General features: G+C 52.9%; 1 protein-coding gene across 2 annotated transcripts in view; it reads left to right on the forward strand.

Annotated features, from left to right (window-relative positions):
- Positions 1-238: 238 nt before the first annotated feature.
- KCNG2 (potassium voltage-gated channel modifier subfamily G member 2) overlaps positions 239-24,199 on the forward strand; it is a 71,831-nt gene continuing 47,870 nt past the window's right edge. Inside the window, exon 1 of one of the 2 annotated variants that reach the window (XM_060029268.1) lies at positions 239-390. Coding sequence is in view for 1 of the 2 variants with exons in the window: in XM_060029267.1 (XP_059885250.1) it covers positions 17,983-18,045 (63 nt within the window). In the remaining variant the exon portion in view is untranslated. Of the gene's footprint in view, positions 391-17,951; positions 18,046-24,199 lie in introns of those variants that run through there. The other variant, XM_060029267.1, reaches the window with a different exon arrangement.

Here is a 24,199-nt window from a genome sequence, read left to right on the forward strand (position 1 = left end):
CGGGGGCGGGAGGGGCGCGGGGTCTACACCCGAGCGTCTGGGCGGGCCCAAGGCAACGGGGGCGCAAGCACCTGTCCCAGAGCGGCGACAGTCCGGCGCGCGCGGTCTCTACTCGGTTGCGCAGGGGGCTGGGGCCAAGGAGATTGCGGGAGGGACATTTAAGCGCCCCTCCCCCACCCCCCCGGCCACCGGAGCGGCGGGCGGGGCTGGGCTGGGCGCCGCCCCCGGCCCCCCGTCAGGCTCCAAGTCCCGCGCTGGGCCGGCGCCCGGCCGCAGGCGCGCGCGGGCTCCGCCAGCTTCGTGCGCTTTCATGGATGTCTGGGCGGCCTTGGCCGGAGCCTCGTTCCAGCTGCCGCCCCGTCTGTCTGTGTCGGATCTGCAGGAGCCCAGGTGAGGGGACGGAGGGGTGGGACAAAGCGGCGTCCGCGACCGGGAGCGGGGCGGTGACCTAAGCGGAGATCGGGGTGGGGGCACCAGAGTGGGATGACCAGGGATCTCCCAGGCACCCTCCCTGGCTGGCTGTGGGTGCACCCGGCTCCGCGAAGAGGGCGCGGGACGTGGGCGAGTCCCCGGCGCGCGGGTGCCCTTTCCTCGCCCCTTCCTGCCGCCCCTGCTGTGCAGAGGGGAACGTCGCCCCGTATACACAGCGGTGCGCGCTAGGGTAGCCTTACACACACACACACACACACACGCACGCACGCACGCACGCACGCACGGCCGCCCTCCCAGCCTTGCCTTCTCTGGCCCGGGCGCGGAGCCGGGGCGCGGACCTGAACCCACGAGAGGGTCTGCGAATTCTGCCAACTAGGATCCCAAGCGCTCCCTGCGCCCTCCCCATCCGAGCCGAGCCCAGGGGGCTCCCACACTCGCCCTCTGAGCCCATATCGGGCGCCGGGGCTGGGGGGCTCAGAGAGCAGCCTGGGGTCCGGATAGTGGCTCCAGAAATGAGGGGGGCGGGTGCTCAGGGGGTCCCGGGCTTCGGCAGGGATGACAAGGACGTCCAGAAGGGCGAACTGGGGTCTCTCTGCGCCCCTAATGCTCCCCCAAGCTCCCGAGTCCCTGGGGACCCTGCCATGTCCCTGCGCCTTCGCGGGTTTGCTCTCCAGGGGTTTTGGGTGACCGGTGGAGCCCCCTCCCAGCCCGCTGGTCCCAGCAGACTCAGTTTCTGATTTCCGACTCTCCGGGCAGGGCTCTGATCGTGGGCTGTGTCTCCTTTTGTCACGGTTTGTCACCTCATCCGAAACTCCAGCCCAGAGCTGGGTTGGCCCCGGTGGATTCTACTTGGCCTTTGGAATTCCCTGCCTGGGCCTCCCCTTCTCCTCCCTCTCGCTGGGCTGCAAAGATGCCAGTTTCCTGAGTCCTGTACTCAAGGCCAAGATTTGGAGCCAGTGGCAGTGACCCCGCTGGGAGGTGGCCTCGCGGAGGCGGCGGTGGCAGCTGGTTTGCCCCCTCGTTCCCCGGGGCAGCTGCCGAGGGGGTCAGTTAGGAGAACCCCCAAGGTCTCCCTGTCCACCAGGGGTGGGAGCACAGAGACCTTCCGTCTCTGCGGCGACCTCCAGGGCGATCCCACAACCCAGGCAGTTTAAGCAGAAGCGGGCGCCGTCCTTCCCCCACCCCTAATCTCTAGATGGTGCGGTGTATACAGCAGGCCTCCCGAGGCTTCACCGCATCTATGATGCCCCGTTAGTCAATGGATGGACTCATTCTGGCTTCCCTTAAACTGAACGCAGGGGGAGCGTGGTGGCTCATTTGGGGCTGGAATCCCCTTGCTGTGGATCCCCGTTGCTTACCAGCCACACACACGCTAAGGATTACACAGTATTGCCAATGAAACGTTGGTATATCTGCACCTTCACTGGGGATAAGTTAGGAGAAAACTCCCAGACCCCTTCCAAGTCCAGTGCCAAGTGTCTTGATCCTTTTCATCTTACAATTTGTGTATTTCCACTTTGCAAAAGTTTTTTTTTTTTTAATACCTTGAGATTCCCATAATTTAAGGAAACAATTGGATGTTTTTATAGGCATGAGAGAAAAGGAGGGACACGAGTTCTTGCCTGGCACTGAGGCCTGCGCACGCCAGATGCTCAGAAAATATGTGCTGGTTGATTCATTGTTTGAGTTTAATTAAGAGATTCTACCCAGGGTATGGCTGGGACCTGCACTATCATAATTACAGGTGTATGTGCGATGGTTAATAGGTCGTGTGGAACACATGGGTTGGTAGGAAATGATAACATGTTGGGTTTTGCCCTGGCAAAAGCAGGTGGGCTCCGTGTCCCTGGAGGATTTGACAGCCAGGGGCGCGGGCAGCCCCGCTCCTACCCCAGCTCTCCTCCCCGGGCACCAGGAGGGCAGGGCGGGCTCAGGGGCGTTTGGAGTGGGGAGCAGCCTCTCAGCTTCCGCGGCAGCGTGGATGCGAGGGGTGGGAGTGAAGGGGAGCAGATGAGGCGGTGCCGGATGTGAGGGCCCAGGGGGTCCGGGAAGAATGACCACGTGAGTCTGAATATCTGAGCACCATGTCCTAATGGGCAATTTCCCGAGGAACAGGGACATTTCAGGACTGAGGCGCGGAGCCCGCACTGCCCGCGAGGTCACTCAGGGTCAGACTGAAGAGGGCGTCACCGGGTAGCTCCAGGCCGAGGTGGAGGAGGGTGCCGGGTGAGAGCCGCTCACACCCCAGCACCCTGGCAAGCCCTCCCTCGCTGCCCCACGACGGCCTGGAACCTGCAGCATCACCCTCAGAGCTGGTCAGGGCTCAGGCTCTGGCCCCAGCCGGCCTTTCAGTGGGTGATTAGTCTGCACGTCACAGCTGAAAGGGGGTCCGCTTGGGCGTTGAAGAAACAGCCGTGTCATATATACAATGGAATATTACTCAGCCAAAAAAGAAACGAAATTGAGTTATTTGTAGTGAGGTGGATGGACCTAGAGTCTGTCATACAGAGTGAAGTAAGTCAGAAAGAGAAAAACAAATACCATATGCTAACGCATATATATGGAATCTAAAAAGAAAAAAAAAGGCATGAAGAACCTAGGGGTAAGATGTGAATAAAGACGCAGACCTACTAGAGAATGGACTTGAGGATACGGGGAGGGGGAAGGGTGAGCTGTGACAAAGTGAGAGAGTGGCATGGACATATATACACTACCAAACGTAAAATAGATCGCTAGTGGGAAGGAGCCACATAGCACAGGGAGATCAGCTCGGTGCTTTGTGACCACCTAGAGGGGAGGGATAGGGAGGGTGGGAGGGAGGGAGACGCCAGAGGGAGGAGATATGGGGACATATGTATACGTATAGCTGATTCACTTTGTTATACAGCAGAAACTAACACACCATTGTAAAGAAATTATACTCCAATAAAGATGTTAAAAAAAAAAGAAAGAAAGAAACAGCCGTGTCTCTGTCACCTCCCAGTGGCTCTCCTGAGAGCTTCAGCGCTTCTCAGCCGAAGCAGACGAGACAGAGGCCTGCTCCCCACTCGGCGTCGCACCTGTGGGCACCTGCCAGGTATGGACGGTTCCTCGGTGCCCTGTGCCATCATCGCACCCAAGCAGGCGGGGTGGGGGGGGGGCCCGTGAGGCCAGACACACGCGTACTGGGCCTCCTCGATCGTAGCTGCAGGGCAAACGTTTCAGCTGCTGCTGCTTTGTCTTTCCTGATCCCTCCCGTGTCAGACCAGAAGGCTGCACTGAACCATGCCAGCTCTCTGACTTTCGGGGGAAAACTCGTTTCTGTGAAACAGAGCCGGGCATACATTCACGCAGAATGAAACTCCCAACACTTTAATTTGATTGTCTGTTTAGAAAGAAGACAAACTGAAATGTCACGTATAAATAGTACAGGAGACATTACGTTGTTTTTTAAATTAATGAAGCTAAGAAGCGAGAGCAGACCGCACACCGAGGGGCAGACGGCGCCCTGGGCCCCCGACGCCTCGCCGCTCCCGAGGGGCTCCGGCTGGGCCACGGCACTCTGCCCCCGCCTCACCCACCGGACACCTGCTCTGTCCGCCCCCCTCGGCCTCCCGCCTCCCTAGACAAGCCTCCTGGGGAGGGAGCAGATAAGCTCCAGTGGTGGCAGAGCCAGAGCCCTGGGCTGCAGTTCCCAGAATTTAATGACCTTCCTGGATATTTTTAACCTTCTCAGATATTTAAACGATGGAGTTTAAACCTCAGATTAGACTTGGGAAGCGTTGGGCACATGAAAAGCGAGGCTAGGATTATGGGGCCCAGCAGAGCCTCAGAAACCCTCAGGCTGATATGAATGTTGGGTTTTTACTAAATTCTAGCTTGAAGACGCAGGTTTATTTTTGTAAAGGATTAGCTTTTTCCGGTGGGAAAGGCTGTGATCTCCGTGTTCCTGACTCAGCCCTCACCAGCCTGCAGCCACCCGGCCCCAACAGGACGCAGGGAGGGTGTGTGTGGACGGAGGGTCTGCCCCCCGCTGGCGAGGCTTCCTGGAGCCTGTGCACTCCCAGCCGGGGGTCTCCACATGCACCCTCACCCCTCCCATCCCCAGAGGGTGCCTGCCTCCGTCCCGGGTTCTGTCCGGGGGTTGGCATGGGGCCTGGGCTTCGGAGCCTCAGCCGGAGTCCAGGTGATTCCCATCACTGGGGCAGTGGGAAGCTGGTGTGTGGGTTCTGACTGGCGTCTTTGTAGCAGAGTGAAACGGAAAGTACCGGCATGTCACCTATTATGAGTGCAGTTCTCTGTGTTCTGGGTCACAATGTTAAACGGGTTCAAAATAACGGAAAGGCCCTGCCCAGAACGTATGTCTAAAAGCCGGATCTCCCCGCTGAGTTCAGCGTAGCCGGGCAGCCGAACGGCCAGGCTCACAGCAGAGCGCAGGGATGCCCACTGGGGTGGGGCCGGCCCGGGGGGCGGGGCGCTGGCTTAGGCCCCGCCCCTTGCTAAGCAGGCACCTGCCGGACTCCCTGGTCCCCGAGTCCCACCCGCACAAGGGTGCCGCCGCCGGCCCCTGGGGCAGAGTCCCCGTGCTCTGTCTGAGGCCCCGACCTCCAGGCCAAGCTGATTTCAGATCGTCTCCCTGAACAAACAGCGGCCCAACAGGGTCTGGTAACAGCCAGGAAGAGGGTTCCCTTCCTTTCCGGGGGTCGAGGAGGCGTGTAGATTAACATGGGAAAAAGTGCATGACAAGTGTTAAATCCGTATGTTTTATGTAACATCATAGCAATTAATGCAATGGAGTGTAACGCTTCAGTGAAATAAAACGCATTAAAAATTAATGCCCGTTATGTAGATTAGCTACTTAGTCTTGGGAAGGGAACGGTCTTGCTTCTCAGCCTCTGATGTTTGATTGTGGTGCTGTACTGTTGTGAGACCCCTTTCTGGAGAATTTAGCTAGTTCACAGTTACTTCAAGAAAATGACCGCTTCTGACTGTGAACAAATTTCCTTGATTTTTTTTTCCACCAAAAGAAAAAACAAAGACATATTTTAGATGAAGAAAGATAGGAAATATGTATCGTTGGCTTCTTGAATACTCACCAAATTGGAAGTAGAAAAATTCTAGAGTCTCAAGAAAACGCAGAGGTGTGCGGGGCAACGAGCACGACGAACAAGGTGGCTTTTCATCTCCTGGAATCCTGACGTGTTGTTTTAACAAGAAACCTACAACTGGGGGGCGGAGGCTTGGCCAGTAAGAGGCTTCCGCGGGGCTGTCACTCCCGGCAAACACCTGCCGGCCGGCTGGGGGCCGCGACGCATCTGAGCCCACGCCTGGTCCCCGGGAAGGGGGGTGCCCGGTGCGTCCACCGGAGCAGAGCTGCAGGCTGACAGGCCGTTGGGAGGGAGAGGGGCCCGCTCTGCTCAGCGGCGTCATGGGTGGATCACGTCTGGGCTGACGCCCTTTTATGTGAAGAGATTATTTCACACCGAAGGGAACGCGACCAAAGAGAAGCCCGCTCCAAGCCCGAGGAGCAAGTGGAAAGGTGGCGCCTCGTGTTTCCAGATACGACAAATGCGACTAAAAATACCTGCTATTTCACCATGAAAGAAGTACATTTTTATCATAGAGGAACTGGAAACATAGATTAAAGAGAAGCATAAGTTTAAGAAGAAGCTTGTGTAATTCCACTCCTAGAGGGACGGGCTACTGATTGTTAGGATATGTCCAAGCTTGTGTAATTCCACTCCTAGAGGGACGGCTACTGATTCGTTAGGATATGTCCTTCTTTCAGGGTCTATATACAGAATTACCACCCACAGTCCCACGTACACACACTCTCACACAAGCATTTGGGATCATTTTATGTCTTCATGTTTTCACTTGTTAAATTGAATATTTTTGGGTGGATTTGTCAAAATGTGTTTGTGTTTCCTTCTATTGTTGGCCATGTGGGTTGTTTCTCATTTCTCAATATTCTATAATAGACATCTTTGTCTTCAGAAGGCGTTTCATTTGGTCACAGTGCATGAGCTCTCAGGCTTTTCACACATGACGCCAGATGGTTTCTCGGGAAAGTTGTGCTGGAGTTCCCTGCACATCACCTTGACTCTCATCACATTTCGAATCTTAATCTCTGCGTTTCCAATGCCAAGGTCTTTCTGTCGGAAGGTACCACGGGGTCGTTACAAAACACTCACGCAGGAGAAAGTGTGAATCGGGACGTGTGTTGCCACCGAGATGGCCGGCTCCTGGGCTGTTTGTCACGCATGTCCCTGCATGTCCCGCACCGGGAGACGCCTGGTTTCCTGCGTGTGTTTTCAGGGGTCACTGCTGCCTCAGTTGTCCCATCTGTCTCCCGGGAAGGCTGTGCTTCTTCCCCCGCTGCATTCTCCTCCTGTCCTCTGTTTCTCTGTGGCGGCCTCGCTTCTCCCGTTTTTGGCGTGTGCTTCCTCCCGGACCACCGTTTGCCCACGCTGTTTGCATTTACCTCCAGCCCTGCAGTGGGCCACCGGCTGCGCGAGCACCAGCACTTGGGCGCCCACCCTCTGGCCTTGGCCACAGGGCTGTGTCTGTGCTGCAGGGCCCAGCAGACGTCTCTGAGTGTTCACAGTGAGCTGGGTTCTGTGCTGAGCATCTGGAGTCCAGTTGTGGAGGAGGAGATGTGTACAGATACAGGAGGATGGACGCAGCTACACACACACGCACACCCATACACACGTGTACACACCCACATATACACCTACACGCAGGCACATCGACACACACGCATACACACATACATACCCACCCACATGTGTACACACCCACATATACACACATTCACACACACTCGCGTGCACAAGCCTGGCGGGCAGGGGAGACCCTTAGAGAAATCTCCAGGCAACGCCCCGTGAGCCACGCGGCCTGGAGACCTGGCGTGGCGCCCGGGGGTTGGGGGCTCTGAGCTGGGTGGCCCGTGTGCGCCTGTGTGGCTCACAGACCTCTTCTTGGTGTCGGTACGTGGGGGGAATGTAGGCGACTTTGAGACGTGTCCCCACTGAGCGCCTGCCCTGGGGCTGCCCCCCGTCCCCCTCCACTCCGCACCCCCAGTGCAGGGAGGCTGCCCAGCGAGGCCCTTTGTCCGCACTCGGTACTCAGTCGGCCTCTCACTGCACCTGCCCTGCAGCCCGTGCGGCCCTGGGCCAGGTGCGGCCTGCCCTCCCACCCCCGCGGCCCTGGGGAACAGGAATCATTCTGTCCTCACACACAACGCGCCGCCCAGCTCGGGCTGGAGAAGAAGGGCCCCAGAATCGTCAGTTGGCGCCACTCACGGCTGCGGGGAGGAGGCCTTGGCACGCGGCTCCCCCACCCCCGGCCTGTGAAGGGGCGTCCCGCTGCCCCTTTGGTGGTGAGACCAGAATAAGGGCTTACAAGCCCCGTTTCAGGCAGGTGAAGGCGATGTTAATGGAGGACAAACAGGACAGTGTGGGCATCTGTTTGCAAAACCGTCATCGGCTCGGGGCCAGAATGAGAAGTTACTGACCTGAGCTCTGCAGCATTTCCTTCTTCACCCTCCCCACGGGTCTAGGCTCCGTGTAGAGTCTCAAGGCTGAACTCCCTCACCTTTTTTCACGTTTAAATATTAGAATTAGCCCCAAACCTGGGCCACTTGAGACTCCCAGGTGTTGAGCTGGAAAGAACTCGGGGAGACTCACCCCAAGGACAAGGAAACTGACCTGCCCATGACCAGTCACGGCCCTGGGCTCAGACCTCGAGTTTGGGTCGGCGCCTGGGGTCTGCAGGCGGCGGGCGGCCGTCCTCTGCTCCCCCAACAGCGGGGCCTCTGGGGGTGTGTTTTGAGAGGTCTGTGCCCCTGGGGCTTGTCTGTCCTCACTGTCCATGTGACTCCTGCGTCTCGGGGCTCCGTCTGCCTGGGGATGTCATCACCCAGATGTCCTCTCGCTGGGGGACAAGCCCTGCCGCCAGAGGGCCTTGGGCGCGTCGTTTGCTCCATTGGATGACGAGAAACATCTGAGTGATGAGTTCAAGGCCACACAGCTCCCGACTGAGGGGCCAAGGCTCACATTTGCTGACTCACAATCCTTTCTAGCCTCCGTGGTTGTGAGGCTCCAGACCCGGGCTGGAGTCTGCGCTTGAGAGCCTGGTGTGCGGCCCCAGCCCCACGCAGACACCCCGGCACACGGGCACCTGATGGGGCATCCCTGCCATCCCTCCCTCACAGCAGGGCGGGCACTCGGACCCACTGATGACACCTCCAGATGGTACCTCTAGGCGTCCCAGCCTAGAGCAGAAGCCTTCACTTCTCCCAGGCACTGTTAACAGGAGTCTCGCTGAATGCCCGCCGACTTGGGGCCCAGCCTCCCTGCCTCCGTGACTCACTGCTGTGGTTTCCAACCCCTCCTCCTGCATCATGGGCGCCCAGCCTCCAGGGGTTGTGAGGTCGCTGAGCTGGTGGCCAGTGTCCATGTCACTCAGGCACCTGTGGCCGGGTTCAGTCTGGTCCCACACTGCTCACACGACTGCTATCCCTGTCTGTGGCGTGGAAACAACCCCCATGGCCTTGCAGGGAGGAGAGCAGGCAGGAAGCACTGTCGGCACCCAGGGTGGAGCTTCTTAGGTAAAAGGCCTTTCTGTCTTAGGGCAGAAGCTAGTATTTCAAAAAGAGGAGGAACTTGGAAATAGTCTAAAAGAAAAAAATCAAAGTAAAGAGGGACAAAAAGAGAAACTTAGAAAGGAAGCGTTGGGAAAGAGACAGGAGAGGCTGGAGAAAGACGCCCGTGTCGGGAATGTGACAGTCGCGATGGGGCACAGGCTCTCCTGGGACACGGGGTGGGGCTCCATGGCACTGAGGGCGGCTCACCCTAGCACTCCAGAGAGCAGGGCAGGCTGACCAGGATGCTGGGGCCGTGGCTCAACCAGTAAGAGGAGACCGACTTCGATGTCATCCAATACCAGATACTGAGTAGAGGCAGTACATGCGGAAAGCAAACATTTTAAAACAAACTAGAAAAATCTAGAAGTTACTATTTAAAGTCTCTGGAGGGACAGGACCTTCCAACCTCAGAAGTGGTGGGTGATATCCGTCAGCAATGACTGTTATAAAAACAAACCAGAACTTCAACAACACTCAAAAGCTGGTTGTGTTTCTATACACTAGCATTGAACAATCTGAAAAGGAAATTAAGAAAACAACTCCATTTATAACAGCATCAAAAAGAATAAAATACTTAGGAATACATTTAACCAAGGAAGTACTTGTACGCTGAAAAATACAAAGAAATTAAAGACCTGAATAAATGGAGAGACGTCTTGTGTTCATGGATTGGAAGGCTTAACATTGTCAAAGTGTCAGTACTCCCCAAACTGCCCTGCAGATTCAGTATGCTCCCTGTCAAAATCCCTACTTCCCGTTTGCAGAAATGGCTGGTCCTAAAATTCATATGGAATTGCAAAGGACCCAGGTAAGTAAAAAAAATCTTGAAAAAGAAGAACAGGGTTGGAGGACTCACACTTACTACTTATTGAAACTTACTTCAAAACAACAGTAATCAAAATGGTGTGGTCTTGGCATAAGAAGAGATGTATAGATTAATGGAATAGAGTGGGGAGTCTGGAAATGAACCCCAAAATCTGTGGAGGTTGATTTTCAACAGAGGAGCCAAGACCATTTAGTGGGGAAAGAATAGTTTCTTCAACAAATGGAGCTGGAACAATAGGATTCAACATGCAAAAGAACGTCCAAAAGTATCTCTGATACAAAAAAAAAAAAATCGCTCATCATACCAAGAACCAGAAATATCAAAACCTGACTGAAAAAAGACCATCAATAAATACAGAGATGAATCAGATGTTGGAATTATCTGACAAGTCTTCTAAAGCAGCCTTCACAAAAATGCTTCACCAAGCAATTATGGGTTTTCCTGAAACAAACAAACAAACAAAACCCAGAAAATTTCAGCAAAGAAATGCAAGTTATAAAAAAATACAAAGAAATTATAGAAGTGAAAAATACAATAATTGAATTTAAAAACTTGCTGCATGGGGTCAAAAGTAGAGAGGACATAACAGAGGATAAAATCAGTGAACCTGAGACTAAACAAAACTGACCAGTCTCAACAACAGAGAGGGAAAAAAAGACTGAATATAAAAATGAACAGAGTCATAGGGACCTGTGGGAAAATAACAAGAATATCAACATTTTTATCATCAGGCCTCAGAGGGAGAGAAGAAAGGGAATGGGACTGAAAAAGTGTTTGAATAAAGAATGCCTGAAAACCTCTCAAACTTGACAAAAAATACAAACCTACAGACTCAAGGAGCAGAGCAGAAAAATAACAGAAAAATCTCTAAATTCTTGGGAATTAATAACACACACAAACAATTCATATGTCAAAGAGGAAGTCTCAAATTTTAAAATATATAGCACTGAAAGGAAATAAAGACACAACAAATCAAAACATGTGGAATGCAGCCAAAGCAGTGCTGAGGAAAATTGATAGCACTAAAATGCTTATATTAGAAAAGAGGAAAGATCTCTATATATGATACTGTATCAATAATATAACTTTTAAAATTGTGTTAATTCTTTAAGAACTCCTAAAGAAAAGAAATCTCCAGGTCCTGGGGGTTTCACTGGAAAATTCTACCAAACATTCAAAAAAGAATTAATCCTACCAGGGCTTCCCTGGTGGTGCAGTGGTTGCGAGTCCGCCTGCCGATGCAGGGGACACGGGAAGATCCCGCATGCCGCGGAGTGGCTGGGCCTGTGAGCCATGGCTGCTGAGCCTGTGCGTCCGGAGCCTGTTTTCCGCAACGGGAGAGGCCACAACAGTGAGAGGCCCGTGTGCCGCAAAAAAAAAAAAAAAAAAAAAAAAATTAATCCTACCAAACATTTAACAAAAAGGAGGGAACACTTTCTAAATCTCTTTGAGGTTAACATTACCTGGAGACCACATTAGACAAAGACAACACACAAAAAAGAGAACTACAGATCAATATCATTCATGAACTTGGACACAAAATCCTAAACAAAATATTGGCACTTTGAATCTAGTGATGCATAAAGTTGCTGGACCAAGTGAGATTTAATCCAGGTATGCAAGTGTGGTTCAACATTCAAAAATCAGTCAGTATAATTCACCTTATCAACAGAACAGATATATAATCACATCAACTGATGCAGAAAAAGCATTTGATAAAATACAACACCACTAATAATGAAAACTCTCAGAAAAGTAGAAATAGATCCTCAACTTGATAAACAGCACCTGAAAAAAACATACAGCTAACATCATACTTAATGGTGAATGGCTGAATGTTTTCCCCCTCAGATCAGGAACAAGGCAAAGGCGTCTCCTCTCAACCTAGTACTGAAAGTTAAATAAAGCAAGAAAAGGAAATAAAAGACACACAGTTCAGAAAGGAAGAAATATAACTACCCCTCTTTGCAGGTGCCATGATTATCTGTGTAGAAAATTCCAAGGAATGTACCAAGAAAGCTCCTAGAACCAGTAAGTGAACACAGCAAGGTCACAGGGTAAGATATTAAGACACAAAAATCACTCACATTTCTGTATACCAACAATTAATGTGTGAAACCAGTTAAAAACACAAGACCATTACAGTCACTTGAAAGAAAATTAAATACTTAGGTATGAATGGTGCAAAACACTTACAGGGTCCATATGCTGCAATTTATAAAATGCGGATGAAAGATATCAAAGAAGACCTGAACAATAGAACGGCATACCATGTTCATGGACTAGAAGGCTCTGCACAGTACAGTTGTCTATTCTCCTCAAACTGATCTATGGGTTTAATACGATTTCTATCAAAACCCCAACAAGAATTTTTGTAGACATGTACAGCTTATTCTAAAATTCATATGGAAAGGCACAGACTCTAACATAGCTAAAACAATCTTGAAAAAGAAGGATAAAGTGGATAATTACTCTACCCAATATTAATGCTCACTATATAGCTCCAGTAATAAGACAATGTGATGCTGGCAGAGGGACAGACAGATGCGTAGAACACGGAACCCAGTAGTGGACCCACACAGGTACACCTAACTGATCTTCAACGAAGTTACAAAACCAGTTCAGTGGAGGAAGCGTAGCCTTTTCAACAAATGGCAGTTCAGTTGGTCATCCACAGGAGAAAAAAAGAACTTATCCTTAACTTCACACCTTCTATAAAAATCAACTCAAACAGGGGCTTCCCTGGTGGCGCAGTGGTGGAGAGTCCGCCTGCTGATGCAGAGGACACGGGTTCGTGCCCCGGTCCGGGAAGATCCCACACGCCGCGGAGCGGCTGGGCCCGTGAGCCATGGCCGCTGAGTCTGCGCGTCCGGAGCCTGTGCTCCGCAACGGGAGAGGCCACACAGTGAGAGGCCCGCGTACCGCAGAAAGGAAAAAAAAAAAATCAACTCAAACACAACACTGTAACTCAGTTATATTTCAATAAAATACATGTTTTAAAAATTAACTCAAAAATGGATCACAGACTTTAATGTAAAACTGTAAGACTTTTAGAAAAAAATAGGAGAGAATCGTCTGGATTTAGGGTTAGGCAAAAAGTTATTAGACTTGACACCAAAAGCATGGTCTGTAGAAGGTAGACTTGATAAATTGGACCTCGTCAGAATTAAAAACTGCTTTTCCAAAGACCCTTTGAAGAGCATGAAAGGAAAAGCTACAGAGTGGGAGACAATGTCTGCAAAGCACACATCCAATAAAGGACCCAGATCTGTGGTGTATAAAGGATTCTCAGAACTCAATAGCCAACAACAACAACAAAACCAAAAATATCCAATTAAAAATGAGCAAAATACATGAACAGTTATCTCACTGAAGAGGATATAAAGATGGTAAATAAGCACGTGAAAGGTGTTCACCATCGTTAGCCATTAGAGAAAAGCAAATCAAAGCCACAAAAGGGTTTCACTACACACTTATCAGAGTAAATTAACAACATACACCAAATGCCGACAAGGACGTGGAGAAATGATCTCTCGCACATCGCTGGTGGGAATGTAAAATGGTACAATCACCGTGGAAATTTCTTTGGCGGTTTTTTATGAAATCGATTATGCAACTACAATATGACCCAGCGGTTGCACTCCTGGGCATTTATCCCAGAGAAATGACAACTTCTGTTCACATAAAAGCCTGCACACGACAGTTTATTGCAGTTCTGTTTGTAATAATCGAAAACTGGATACAACCCAGATTCTTTCTGTGGGTGAAGGGTTAACTGTGGTCCATCCACACCATGAAATACTACTTGCAATAAAATAGGAGTGGGGTATTGATACACGTGCTAGCTTGGATGAATCTCGGGGAATTCGCTGAGTAAAAACACTCTTTACAATGAAAAATCTATTTATGTGTTAGTTAGTAATAGACTTTAATATATATTTCTATCGGGGGTAGGGAAGGCTTCTCAGAGAAAATGACTTTAATAGGCAAAGGGTGTTCTCTGCAGCCTTCATACAAGTGTCTAGCTGTAAAGTACCAGTGAAATAGTGTCCAGTGATAGGGCAGTGCTGAGGGAGGGTAATGGCCCAGTACCCCTCCCCAGTGTCCACCCACACGCTTACAGGCAGTCAGGAGAGCTTAGGTAGGACTTGGAGTGGCATCAAAGGAGAGCCAACGTCCTATTTCCATGGGGTTCCCGGTGCCAAGGAGAGAACCACGATTTAGCGAAAATGTGGGCATTTCCCTACAGCCCTCGCTGCCCACCGACCCCGTCCCACCAGCCAGACCCCTGCGTGGAAGCCTTGCTCAGCCTTCCCGTCTGACTGGGAGGGAGCAAAGAGGAGAACTGTGTAGTCTGAGGACGTGTGAGCTCCAGTGTTCCCCCGGGGGCTCTCTTGCCTCTCCTGCTGTGGACGCAGGGCCTGCAGGCACCCACCCGTCCATCTCCCTCCCCGCCGGGCACCATGCCCACCGCAGCTGCCAGCAGCCGGAAGTCAACTCAGCCACCTGTGTCAGAATACGGAAAGAACGTGGGGGCGGACCCCCAGCTCTACGACGGCTGTCAGTGGGGATGGGATTAAAGGTAGTTCTCCCTTCTATGTTATCGCCCTGCCCAATTTTCCACTTTTCCCATGGCTTAGTTTTATACTCGGAACATTATTCTTTATGAAGATGAACTTCTAAGACTCATTTATGCAAATTAATGTAGAGATGAATAAGAAACATCAAAACATATCCTTCTTGTGGCTGAAAAGAAGTGTTGCGTCCGTGGTGGGAAGTCTCGTCCCACGCCTTCCTGACAGACCTCCTCCTCTGTATCCAGCAGCTGACCAGTGACACCTGGGGCTTTTGCAGGGTGGACGAGGCACAGCTGCCTCCCTCATTGCTGGGAGCTGGATCGCAGTGGGATCGTAGTGCTCTGTTTGGGCGAAATTAACCCTCTAGTCCCGTCGAAGCAGCTGGATCGCATGGGGCGGGTTGGGCGGGGGCTCAGGGGCGGGGCGTGTCGTCTCGGGGACTCGGGATGCTGGGAACCACGTACGTTCACATCCTCCCGTGAAAAGTTCGGAACCTCCTTAGGACCCTGCGACGCTCAGGATACCACATACCCGAGACAGGGTCCGGCAGCCCTGCGTGTGCCCTGGAAGGTGGCCACTGGAAAGGCCCAGTGCCGGGAGGGCTGCCAGGAAGCTGCTAGGATCAGGCTGTGGGCTCTTCCCTGACGGAAGGTTCTGGCGGGAGCGGCGCCCAGCCCCCTGCCCCCTCCTGGCTGCGGCTGCTCCGAGGGACCTGTTCGCTGCCTCTGCCGCACACCCCCAGGAAGACTTTGCCGCTGCTTGGCCGTCATCCCAGTCGTGAGTGCGAGGGGCAGTGCACCCCCATTTGTTCTCCCACCCCAGGTCCATCCGGGTCGCCCTACGGAGGTGCCGACGGAACCCGCTGGGTGGGACCCACAGGTGAGGCGCCCGGGTGGTGGAGTCCCCTCCCTCGGGGCTGCCCTGGGCCTGTTGGGCCGCGCCCTGCTTCCTCTTCATCCCCGCCCCCCCACCAGCTCTCCCGACCTCTTAGAACAAGTGTGCGTTGGTAAGGTAAGAAATTACTTGGGGGCTTCCCTTCCCTTCCCTGGTGGCGCAGTGGTTACGAATCCGCCTGTCAATGCGGGGGACACGGGTTCGAGCCCTGGTCCGGGAAGATCCCACATGCCGCGGAGCAACTAAGCCCGTGCGCCACAACTACTGAGCCCACGTGCCACAGGTACTGAAGCCCGCACGCCTAGAGCCCGTGCTCTGCAACAAGAGAAGCTACTGCAATGAGAAGCCTGCGCCCCACAACGAAGAGTAGCCCCCACTCGCCGTAACTAGAGAAAGTCCACGCGCAGCAATGAAGACCCAACGCAGCCAAAAATAAATAAATTTTAAATATATATATATATATATATATTTTTTTTTTTAAAAAGAAACTATTTGAACCGAAGAGAAAATGTTCTTGAAGCAAGTGGCACAACTGTTTATTTTGGGGCCTCTGTTAACAGCAAGCTGTATAAAAATTAAATGATACCAGTTCACCCCAAGTAGGTCGTCGTGTGCGGCAGCCCCTCCCCAGTCAACGGAGTTTCCTGCTGCGCTTCCACACAAGCCTCGCCTGATCTGGACGCCTCATTCAGAACTGGCCCGAGGGCCTGGGTACCCCTGGGCCACCGGAGAGCGGCTGCCCGTTGGCAGGACCTGCCTGCAGTCCCACAGGCAAACACGAGGGCTTTGTTGTCATCGTAGAAATGGTCACATCTGGGCTGCAGGAAGGTGATGGCACTGCCTGGAAGGAACAGCGATGGCCTCGCTGGTTCCCTACCCGGTGCCCGTATCACCGTCACTGCCACTCGCCGTCGCGGGTGGAGAAACGGACACAGGGTAGGCAGTCGACTTGCGAATGTCACATAGCTCTCGAGGAACAGGCCTCGACCCTCGGACCCCGGGCTGGAGGCAAGAGCCCTTAAGTCTTCCTTGGCTGGGTTTCCGGAACCGAGCGGCAGGTGTTGACCTTGATGGGCAGCAGGTGTGACGCCTGCGGCCCAGCTTTGAGCGCAGACGGAGGGTGGAGACTCGGGGCCTCTGGCCTCTGTGGCTTCATCAGCTGAGCTCCTTTATTATTTATCCTGAATAATTTCAGAAGAACAAGGTGCTTGTGGTCTTGTCACTGATTAGTTATTCAGACTGTAGGCATCGTGGTGAAGGGGCTGACACGTTCATCTGTGGATAATCCCACAGGTTAAAGCTCAAGTATCTGGGCAGGTGCCCGACCCTGGCAATTCCCCAAGGGCCCCTGAGCACAGCCTCAGTGGGAGCAGGAGTGTGACCTGGGGAGGGGGACACAGCTGGGAGGGGAAGGAGGGGGTCTCGGGGTGCACGCCAAGGAGGACTGGAGCTGAACCTGTCAGCAGGCTGACCCATGCGGGAGACCCTGAGGCCTCCCAGAATAGCCTCCTCTGTACTGAGTCCAGGTCAGCCTCCAGCCCCGGTTCCCACCGCCTCCTGGGAGAAGTGGCACAGCTGCCAGCTGTGGTCCCACGGGGACACCCTCGCGCCCCTCAGACGCCGCAAGCTTGTGAGGCCCCAGGAGAGCAGCCGGGGGTTCCCCTAGGAAGGGGGTAGTTGTCAGTTTCTGGGAAGGCTGAGAGTCCCTGCTTGTGACCTCACAACACAAGACAGCGGGTTCTTCCAGGAATCTCGTGCGCATCACTGCGAACGTGAACTGTGCAGTCTGCCCCGGGTGTTCCGAAGCAGTCTTCTGAGAGGGACATTTTAGCTGAGGAAAAAGAATGGAAATAGGAAAGCGTGAGGAACCACCGGGTGTACCAAAAGGAAAGTACAGATGCCACGGCCAGGGTTCCTTAAACATGACCGAAGTTTCATGTTTTGGCCGTCTAAACAGTGCTTTCTTCATGATCCCTGTGATCTGAAAACTAATCAGTGATAAGATCTAGGCAACTACATGGCTAATTGCAGTAAACTATACGTAACGTAAAATTTACCATTTTAACAATTTTTAAGTGTACAGTTCAGTGGCATTAGATGCATTTGAATTCTTGTGTAACCATCCCCATCTCCGTCTCCAGAACCTCCTCATTTTCCAGGTGACGCTGTCCCCGTGAAGCACTCACTCCTCCTCCCCTCCCCCAGCCCCCGCCCCCTCCTGCTTTCGGTCCCTGAATTTAACTCCTCAAGGGACCTCCTACAATGTTTGCCCTTTTGTGACTGGCTTCTCTCACTTAGCACGGTGTTCTCAAGGTTGGTCCACGTTGTAGCGGAATTTCTTTCCTTTTTATAACGTAACCTTATAACATTCCCTGTGTCTATCACCACCTGCTGCTGACCCACCCGTCGGCTGATGGACACCTGGGTTGCTTCCACCTTTGGCTGTTGTGAACCGCGCTGCTGTGAACGTGGGCGCACAGTATCTGTTTGAGTCCCTGCTTTCAATTCTTCTGGGTAGATACACAGAACTAGCATTATTGGATCATACAGTGACTCTATTTTTAATTTTTTTTTTTTTTTTTGCATACAGATATCCAGTTTTCCCAACACCGTTTGTTGCAGAGATGGTCTTCCGCATTGAATGGTCTTGGCACCATTTAAGCACGTATTCGAGGGTTGATTTCAGGGTTCGCAATTCGTTCTGTTGGTCATAAACTGTCTTTGTGCCAGTGATGTACTGTTTTGTTGGCTACAGCTTTGTAGTAAGTTTTGAAATCAGGAAGGGTGAGGCCTCCACCTTTGTTCCTTTTCAAGATTGTCTTGTCTATTTCGGGGCCCTTGAGGTTCCACATGAACTTCAGGATGGCTCTCCTATTTCTGCAAAAAACCTCATTGGGATTTGACAGGGATTGCACTGAAGCTGCAGATCGCTCTGGGTCGTGTAGATATCATAATCATATTAAGTCTTTCAGTCCATGAACATGGGATGTATTTCCAATTATTTGTGTCTTCTTTCGTTCCCTTTAACAGCCTTTTGTAGTTCTCAGGGAACGGGCTTTTACCTCCTTGGTCGGGTGTATCCCTAAGTACCTTGTACATGGAAGTTTCTTTCATTTACAACGGCCAGGCCTGGATACAGCCCAGCTTGTAAAGCAGGGGCCACACCAGCAGCCCTTTCGGGCACTGTGCCCCCGCCCGCGCCCCCATCCCCGGCCCTCCCCACACACGCCCCACCTCCTGGGGCCCTGCGCCGAGCCTCCGCCCGCTGCTTCTGCCCGGAGGTCCTCTGGGCTTCCACTGAGGATGGAGCCCCGCTCCGCCTCTGGTCCAGCCGTGTCCCCGGTGAACCCTGTCCAGCGAGGTGGGACCACGACTGGGACACATCCTTACTGCTAGTGCCCTTTGCCTCCTAGGAACTGACTTGCCAGAGGAGAAAATGTAACCAGCACAGATGTTTCCCAGGAAGGGGTCTCCCGTCACTGACTGACGCCTGGTCCCTTCAGGAGCCTCATGGCTGGCGCCCCATCGAAGGGGGGTGCACAGGGCCTCCACGTGGCAGGGGGCCTCCGCGTGACAGGGGCCTCCGCGTGACAGGGGCCTCCGCGTGGCAGGGGGCCCTCGTGACTGCAGGAGCAGGATGTCAGTTTTTACTTATTTTGACCCATTTTTATCTATAGCAGCTGTGGATAAAGGAGAAGGGGGAAAAAGTCTTCCCATTGCTGACAGGAAGCAGCATTTCTTCTAAAAATGTTGTTTTCTGAAGCCTGAAGTCACAGCGGGGGCTCCCCCTCAAAATCGCTTAAGGGCTGCGAAGGCGTCTCCTAAGGGGTCCTAATTACAGAGAATGTGGGCTGCTGCCAGAGCAGCTAAGTCATCACCTCTGGGGACGTGCGATGCTGACCCAGCCGGAACCTGCAGAGCCTCTGTGTCCCCAGACAGAACCTTGTCCTGGAGACTCCAGAGGGCTGGCGCGGTGCTCTGCGTGCCGCTTGCAGGGTGAGCCGCTCCCAGGGAGCAGAGGTGGGCGTCCAGCAGCCCGAGGTCTGGCCAGGCTTCTGGAATCACCTGTGACTCTCGGTCCAGCCCCTCAGAGCCCAGGGCCCAGCCTGGTGCCTGGCGATATGGCACCTCAGTGACCGCGTGTCAAACAAGAAACTGAGGCATCTGCAAATACTCAAGAGATGAAAGAAGCAAAGTAAGAAGAGCAGAGAGCTCTGCCATGGCGGGGGGGGGGGGGGGTGAGACCCCCTTGACCCGAGCCCAGCGAGGGGCAGCGGCCACGTGGGGAGGCCAGCGGACGAGGCCACATGCCCACAGGGCACTGGCTATGGGAGGAGCCGGCAGAGGGACGCTGGGCAGGACAACGCAGGCAGGACCCCGCGGGCCATGGCCGCCTGGGACGGCTCCGCCGCCGGCACCGCCTGGCTGTCCCGGGCACCTGCCCTGGGGCAGGACACTCGGCCTCACTGTCCTGGGAGCTTCCCTGGTGGCCGATCGGGTACAGCTGGGGCTCAGGCCGCAGCGTGTGAGCAGATGGGGAGGGCTCCTCCATGCACACCCCAGGCCCCGTCACTCACGGCTGTGGGTCCGCACGGGGCGCCACGCTGAGCGCGCGGTCTACACGGCAGTGTGCAGCCGGCGCCTGCTGTCCGCTCTGGCTGGGCCGCGCCGGGGCCGTGTCACCGGTCAGGGTGGCGAGTCAGCTCAGGCCACGGCTGGAGGCTCCGCACCGTGTAAAGCGTAGAGTTGGCTGTTTCGACCGTTTTACATTGTACTGTTGTGGTGTTAACTACACTCACCGTGCTGTGTGACCATCACCACTATTTTCGGGATTTTTTCATCACCCCAGACAGACCCTGTGCCCATTAAGCAATAATTCCCTATTTCCCCTCTTCAGCCCCTGGTAACTTCTTTTTTTAAAAATTTATTTTTATTTTATTTATTTTTGGTTGCGTTGGGTCTTCTTTGCTGCGTGCAGGCTTTCTCTAGTTACGGTGCGCGGGCTTCTCATTGTGGTGGCTTCTCATTGTGGTGGCTTCTCTTATTGCGGAGCACGGGCTCTAGGCCCGCAGGCTTCAGTAGTTGTGGCTCGTGGGCTCTAGAGCACAGGCTCTGTAGTTGTGGCACACAGGCTTAGTTGCTCCGCAGAACGTGGGATCTTCCCGGACCAGGGCTCGAACCCGTGTCCCCTGCGTTGGCAGGCAGATTCTTAACCACTGTGCCACGAGGGAAACCCCATCCCCTGGTAACTTCTAGTCTACTTTCTGTCTATACAAATTTGCCTCTTCTAGCTGTTTCATACAATATTGGTCCTTTTGTGTCTGCCTTATTTCGCTTAGCACAATGATTTCAGGACTTATCCATGTTGTAGCAGGTGTCGGTACTTCATGTCTTTCTGTGGCTGAGAAATATCCCCTTGCGTGGGTGGACCGCACTGTTTATTTGTTCATCTGTTGAGGGTTGCTCCCAATTTGGCTATTGGGAATAATGCTGCTGCAGACATTGGCTGACATATAACTGTTGGAGTCCCTTCTTTCGATTATTTTGGTATATACTTAGGAGTGGAATTGCCGGGTCATATGGTAATTCTGTGTTTACTTTTTTGAGAAACCATCAAACTGTTTTCCACCGAGGCTGCACCATTTTACATTCCCACCAGCGCTGTGTGGGCGTCCAGTTTCTCCGCATTCCAGTCAGTGCTTGCCACTGTCTGTCTGTCTGACTAAAGTCATCCCCATAGAATCTCACTGTGGGTTTGGTTTGCATTTCCCCAGGGACTAAGGATGTGTGGCATCTTTTCATGTGCTTTTTGGCTGTTTGCCTTCTTTGGAGAAATGTCTATTCAAGTGCTTTGCCCATTTTAAAACTGGGTTGTTTCTCTTTTTGTTGTTGAGTTGTGAGAACTCTTTATATATTCTCGATATTAAACCCTGATGAGGTATGTGATTTGCATATATTTTCTCCTGTTCTGTGGGTTGTCTTTTCACTCTGCTGATAGAGTCTTTCAATGCACCAAAGTCTAATTTTAATCAAGTCCAGTTGATCTATTTTTAGATTTTGCTGTGTGTGCTTTTTGTGTCATATTTAAGCATTGCCAGATGTAAGATCGTGAAGATTTGACCCCATTCTTACTTCGTTTTTATAGTTTTAGCTCTTAAACTTAGATTACTGACCCATCTTGAGTGGAGTGTTACATGTGATGTAAGGTAGGGGTTCAAGTTCACCCTTTTGCACGTGACTGTCCAGTGTTCCCAGCACCATTTGTTAACAAGACTGTCCTTTCCACGTTGAGTGGACCCGGCACCCGTGTCTAGATCAACTGAGTGTGATCGTGAGGCTTTGTCTTGGGCTCTCGATGATGCCCACGTGCCAGGACCACCCTCTTAGTTACTGCAGTTTTGTGGTATGTTCTGAAATTGGAACGTGAGTCCTCCAACTTTGCTCTTCTTTCGTAAGATCGGCTGTTCGAGTGTCTGGTGTTTCATGGGAATTTTGGACGGTTTCTGGTTTCTGCAGAAAGCGTCAGAGGCCACGCTGGAAGTGGGCTGAGTGTCTGGGTTTTGCCTTTGAGGAGATCCCAGCGCTGATATCTGGGGAGGGGGTGTGAAGGCTGAAGTGAAACTCATCAAGTTCAGACTCAAGGTGCTTTTCATTCCAGTGCCTCAGGGTTTAAACAGAAAAAATTAGATTAAAAAAAACCTTCTTATTTGAACTATTTTAAACTTCCAGAACAGCTGAAAAATTAGCACAGAGTTCTCCTGTATCCCCACCGAGCTTCCCCTCATGTTAAGATCTTCTGCAAAAACACAGTGAAACCAGGGAATCAACGCTGGTCCTGCACGGTGACTGTGCTGAAGCCCATTCCGGGGTCTCCCGTTCTCACTTGTGCTCCAGGACGCTCGGATCCCACCCCACGTCTGGGTTGTGTTTCTCCTTCATCTCCTGAGTCTGCAATTCCAGTTTTTCTTTGCATATCGAGTTGCTGACACTGCAGAAGGATGTTCTCAGCCTGAGAGTTTACCTACTCGGCACAGCCTTGCACGCCCAGCTCTTTTGTCTGTGGCCTCACAGCCATCAATGCTGTTTCCCACGGCTTCTCGGGCGGGTTCTCTCTTCCTCCCACCCCTACGGTGAGGCTCGTACTGTTTTCTCTCCCACCTGGCTGTTGGTCGTTGGTGGCAAAGGGAACGTGGAGCGTGTGGCTCTGGGAGCTCAGGGGGGGCCCCCGCCCTGTCCTCCCCACCCGCCCAGCCGGGGACCAGTCCCTGTGGTTTCTGCTTCTCCTTCCTAAATGTCTCCTGCACAGGCAGGCCCTGTGCGTGTTATATGCCTCTGCCTCACTAGACTGTGCGTCTCCAGATGTGCCCCTGAACACACGTCCCGGAAGTCATCACGCCCGGCTGCAGACATCTTCCTCGTTCTCTTTGCAGCGGCTGGTTGCTCACTGTGTGGACCGTGGTAGTTACTCGGTCACTCTCCTCTGCGTGGGCAGTTAGTTGGGGTGTTTCTGATAATTTTCAGAGACACCGCGCCGAACTGGAGAGAGAATTTCTGGTGCATGAGGTCTTCACAGTGAGGCAGTCACTTCAGACTTGGATTGAAGACTTATTTCTGCAGAGAGTAGGCAGCACCCCCTCTCCTGAGGTGCACTGCTCCTTCCGTGAGGGGTTCGGGGTGCACAGGAGTCCCCTGCTGTCGGGACTCCCTGGAGAAGGTGACAGCACAGCGGTGCCCCACAGCCTCGCAGGGGCTCACACGGAGGTCCAGTTACGTGCATCACACTCTGTTGCAGAAGGTGTGGGAATGATTACTTGTTTAATAAAATTGATTTGAAAAAGGAATTACCAATTAAGAATTGTCCTGACTAAAAAGTAAAAATTCAATTATCTAGAAACTTTGCTTTGTTCACTTCCTGCTCAGGGAGCTGAGATCTGATGTTTGGAGCCTGTGAGGAGGCCGCCTGCTCTTACTGGGATCACTGGGGGCCTCTGGTCTTTTATGGGATTGCAGTGGAAGCCTTGGGCCTCCTTCTGGGGACCAGCCTGGGGACCCTCACTTAAGGCCCCAGAGAGTCCAGGGGCCCCGGAGCTGGAGTTGGAGGGTTTGGGGGCTGGTCTGGGCCAGCCCTGTGCCCTCAAGCTGCAGCCCCTCCTCTCAGGTGCCAGGGATACTGGTCCACACAGGGACGCCCACCCCCCCCCCCCCGCGATCCCTGTGTGATGGGCAGAGAGCGGTAGCGGGTAGCAGCCGTGACCCACGAGAATTTCAAACCATCATCTTTCCATTCACTGCAGTTTCAGTAGCTCCGTCCTGTACAAACATCTGCTCTGGGGTCGGTGTCCAGGGCCAGGCTGGACCGCAGGCTCAGCCTCTTAGCTCAGGAAGCCCCCCGGGGCCCAGCGAGAGCTCAGGCCCCCACCAGCGGGGCAGGGCCAGGGGGCTCGCTAGCTCAGGACAGCGGCTCTCAAACTCCGCGGTCTATTTTAGACCATTCAAGAGCTTTCATTATGTGGGTTTAGAAATTGATAGGGGTGGGGACAAACCCACTGGGGGCCCCTTGACACACTGAGGGTGCTCAGGATGGATTTGGGAAATGCTGCAGAGAGACAGAATGCCAGTGTGAACCCCTCCCTCGGGGCGATGTTTCCTCCAAATCACAGGCTGGAAACCAGGAATCCACGCGTAAGGGATGGGGCGACTCCCTTCCCCCCGCTGGTGCCGCAGCTCCGAGGCTGGGTGGAAGCCCCTCTCCTCTGGGCTCCAGAAGCAAAAGCACCTATGCAAATAGCTATTTCAGAGAAAACAATGGATGTAACAGACATCCGCATACAGATGTGCTAA

This window comes from Delphinus delphis, chromosome 13 (genome assembly GCF_949987515.2).
Source record: "Delphinus delphis chromosome 13, mDelDel1.2, whole genome shotgun sequence".
NCBI lineage: Eukaryota > Metazoa > Chordata > Mammalia > Artiodactyla > Delphinidae > Delphinus > Delphinus delphis.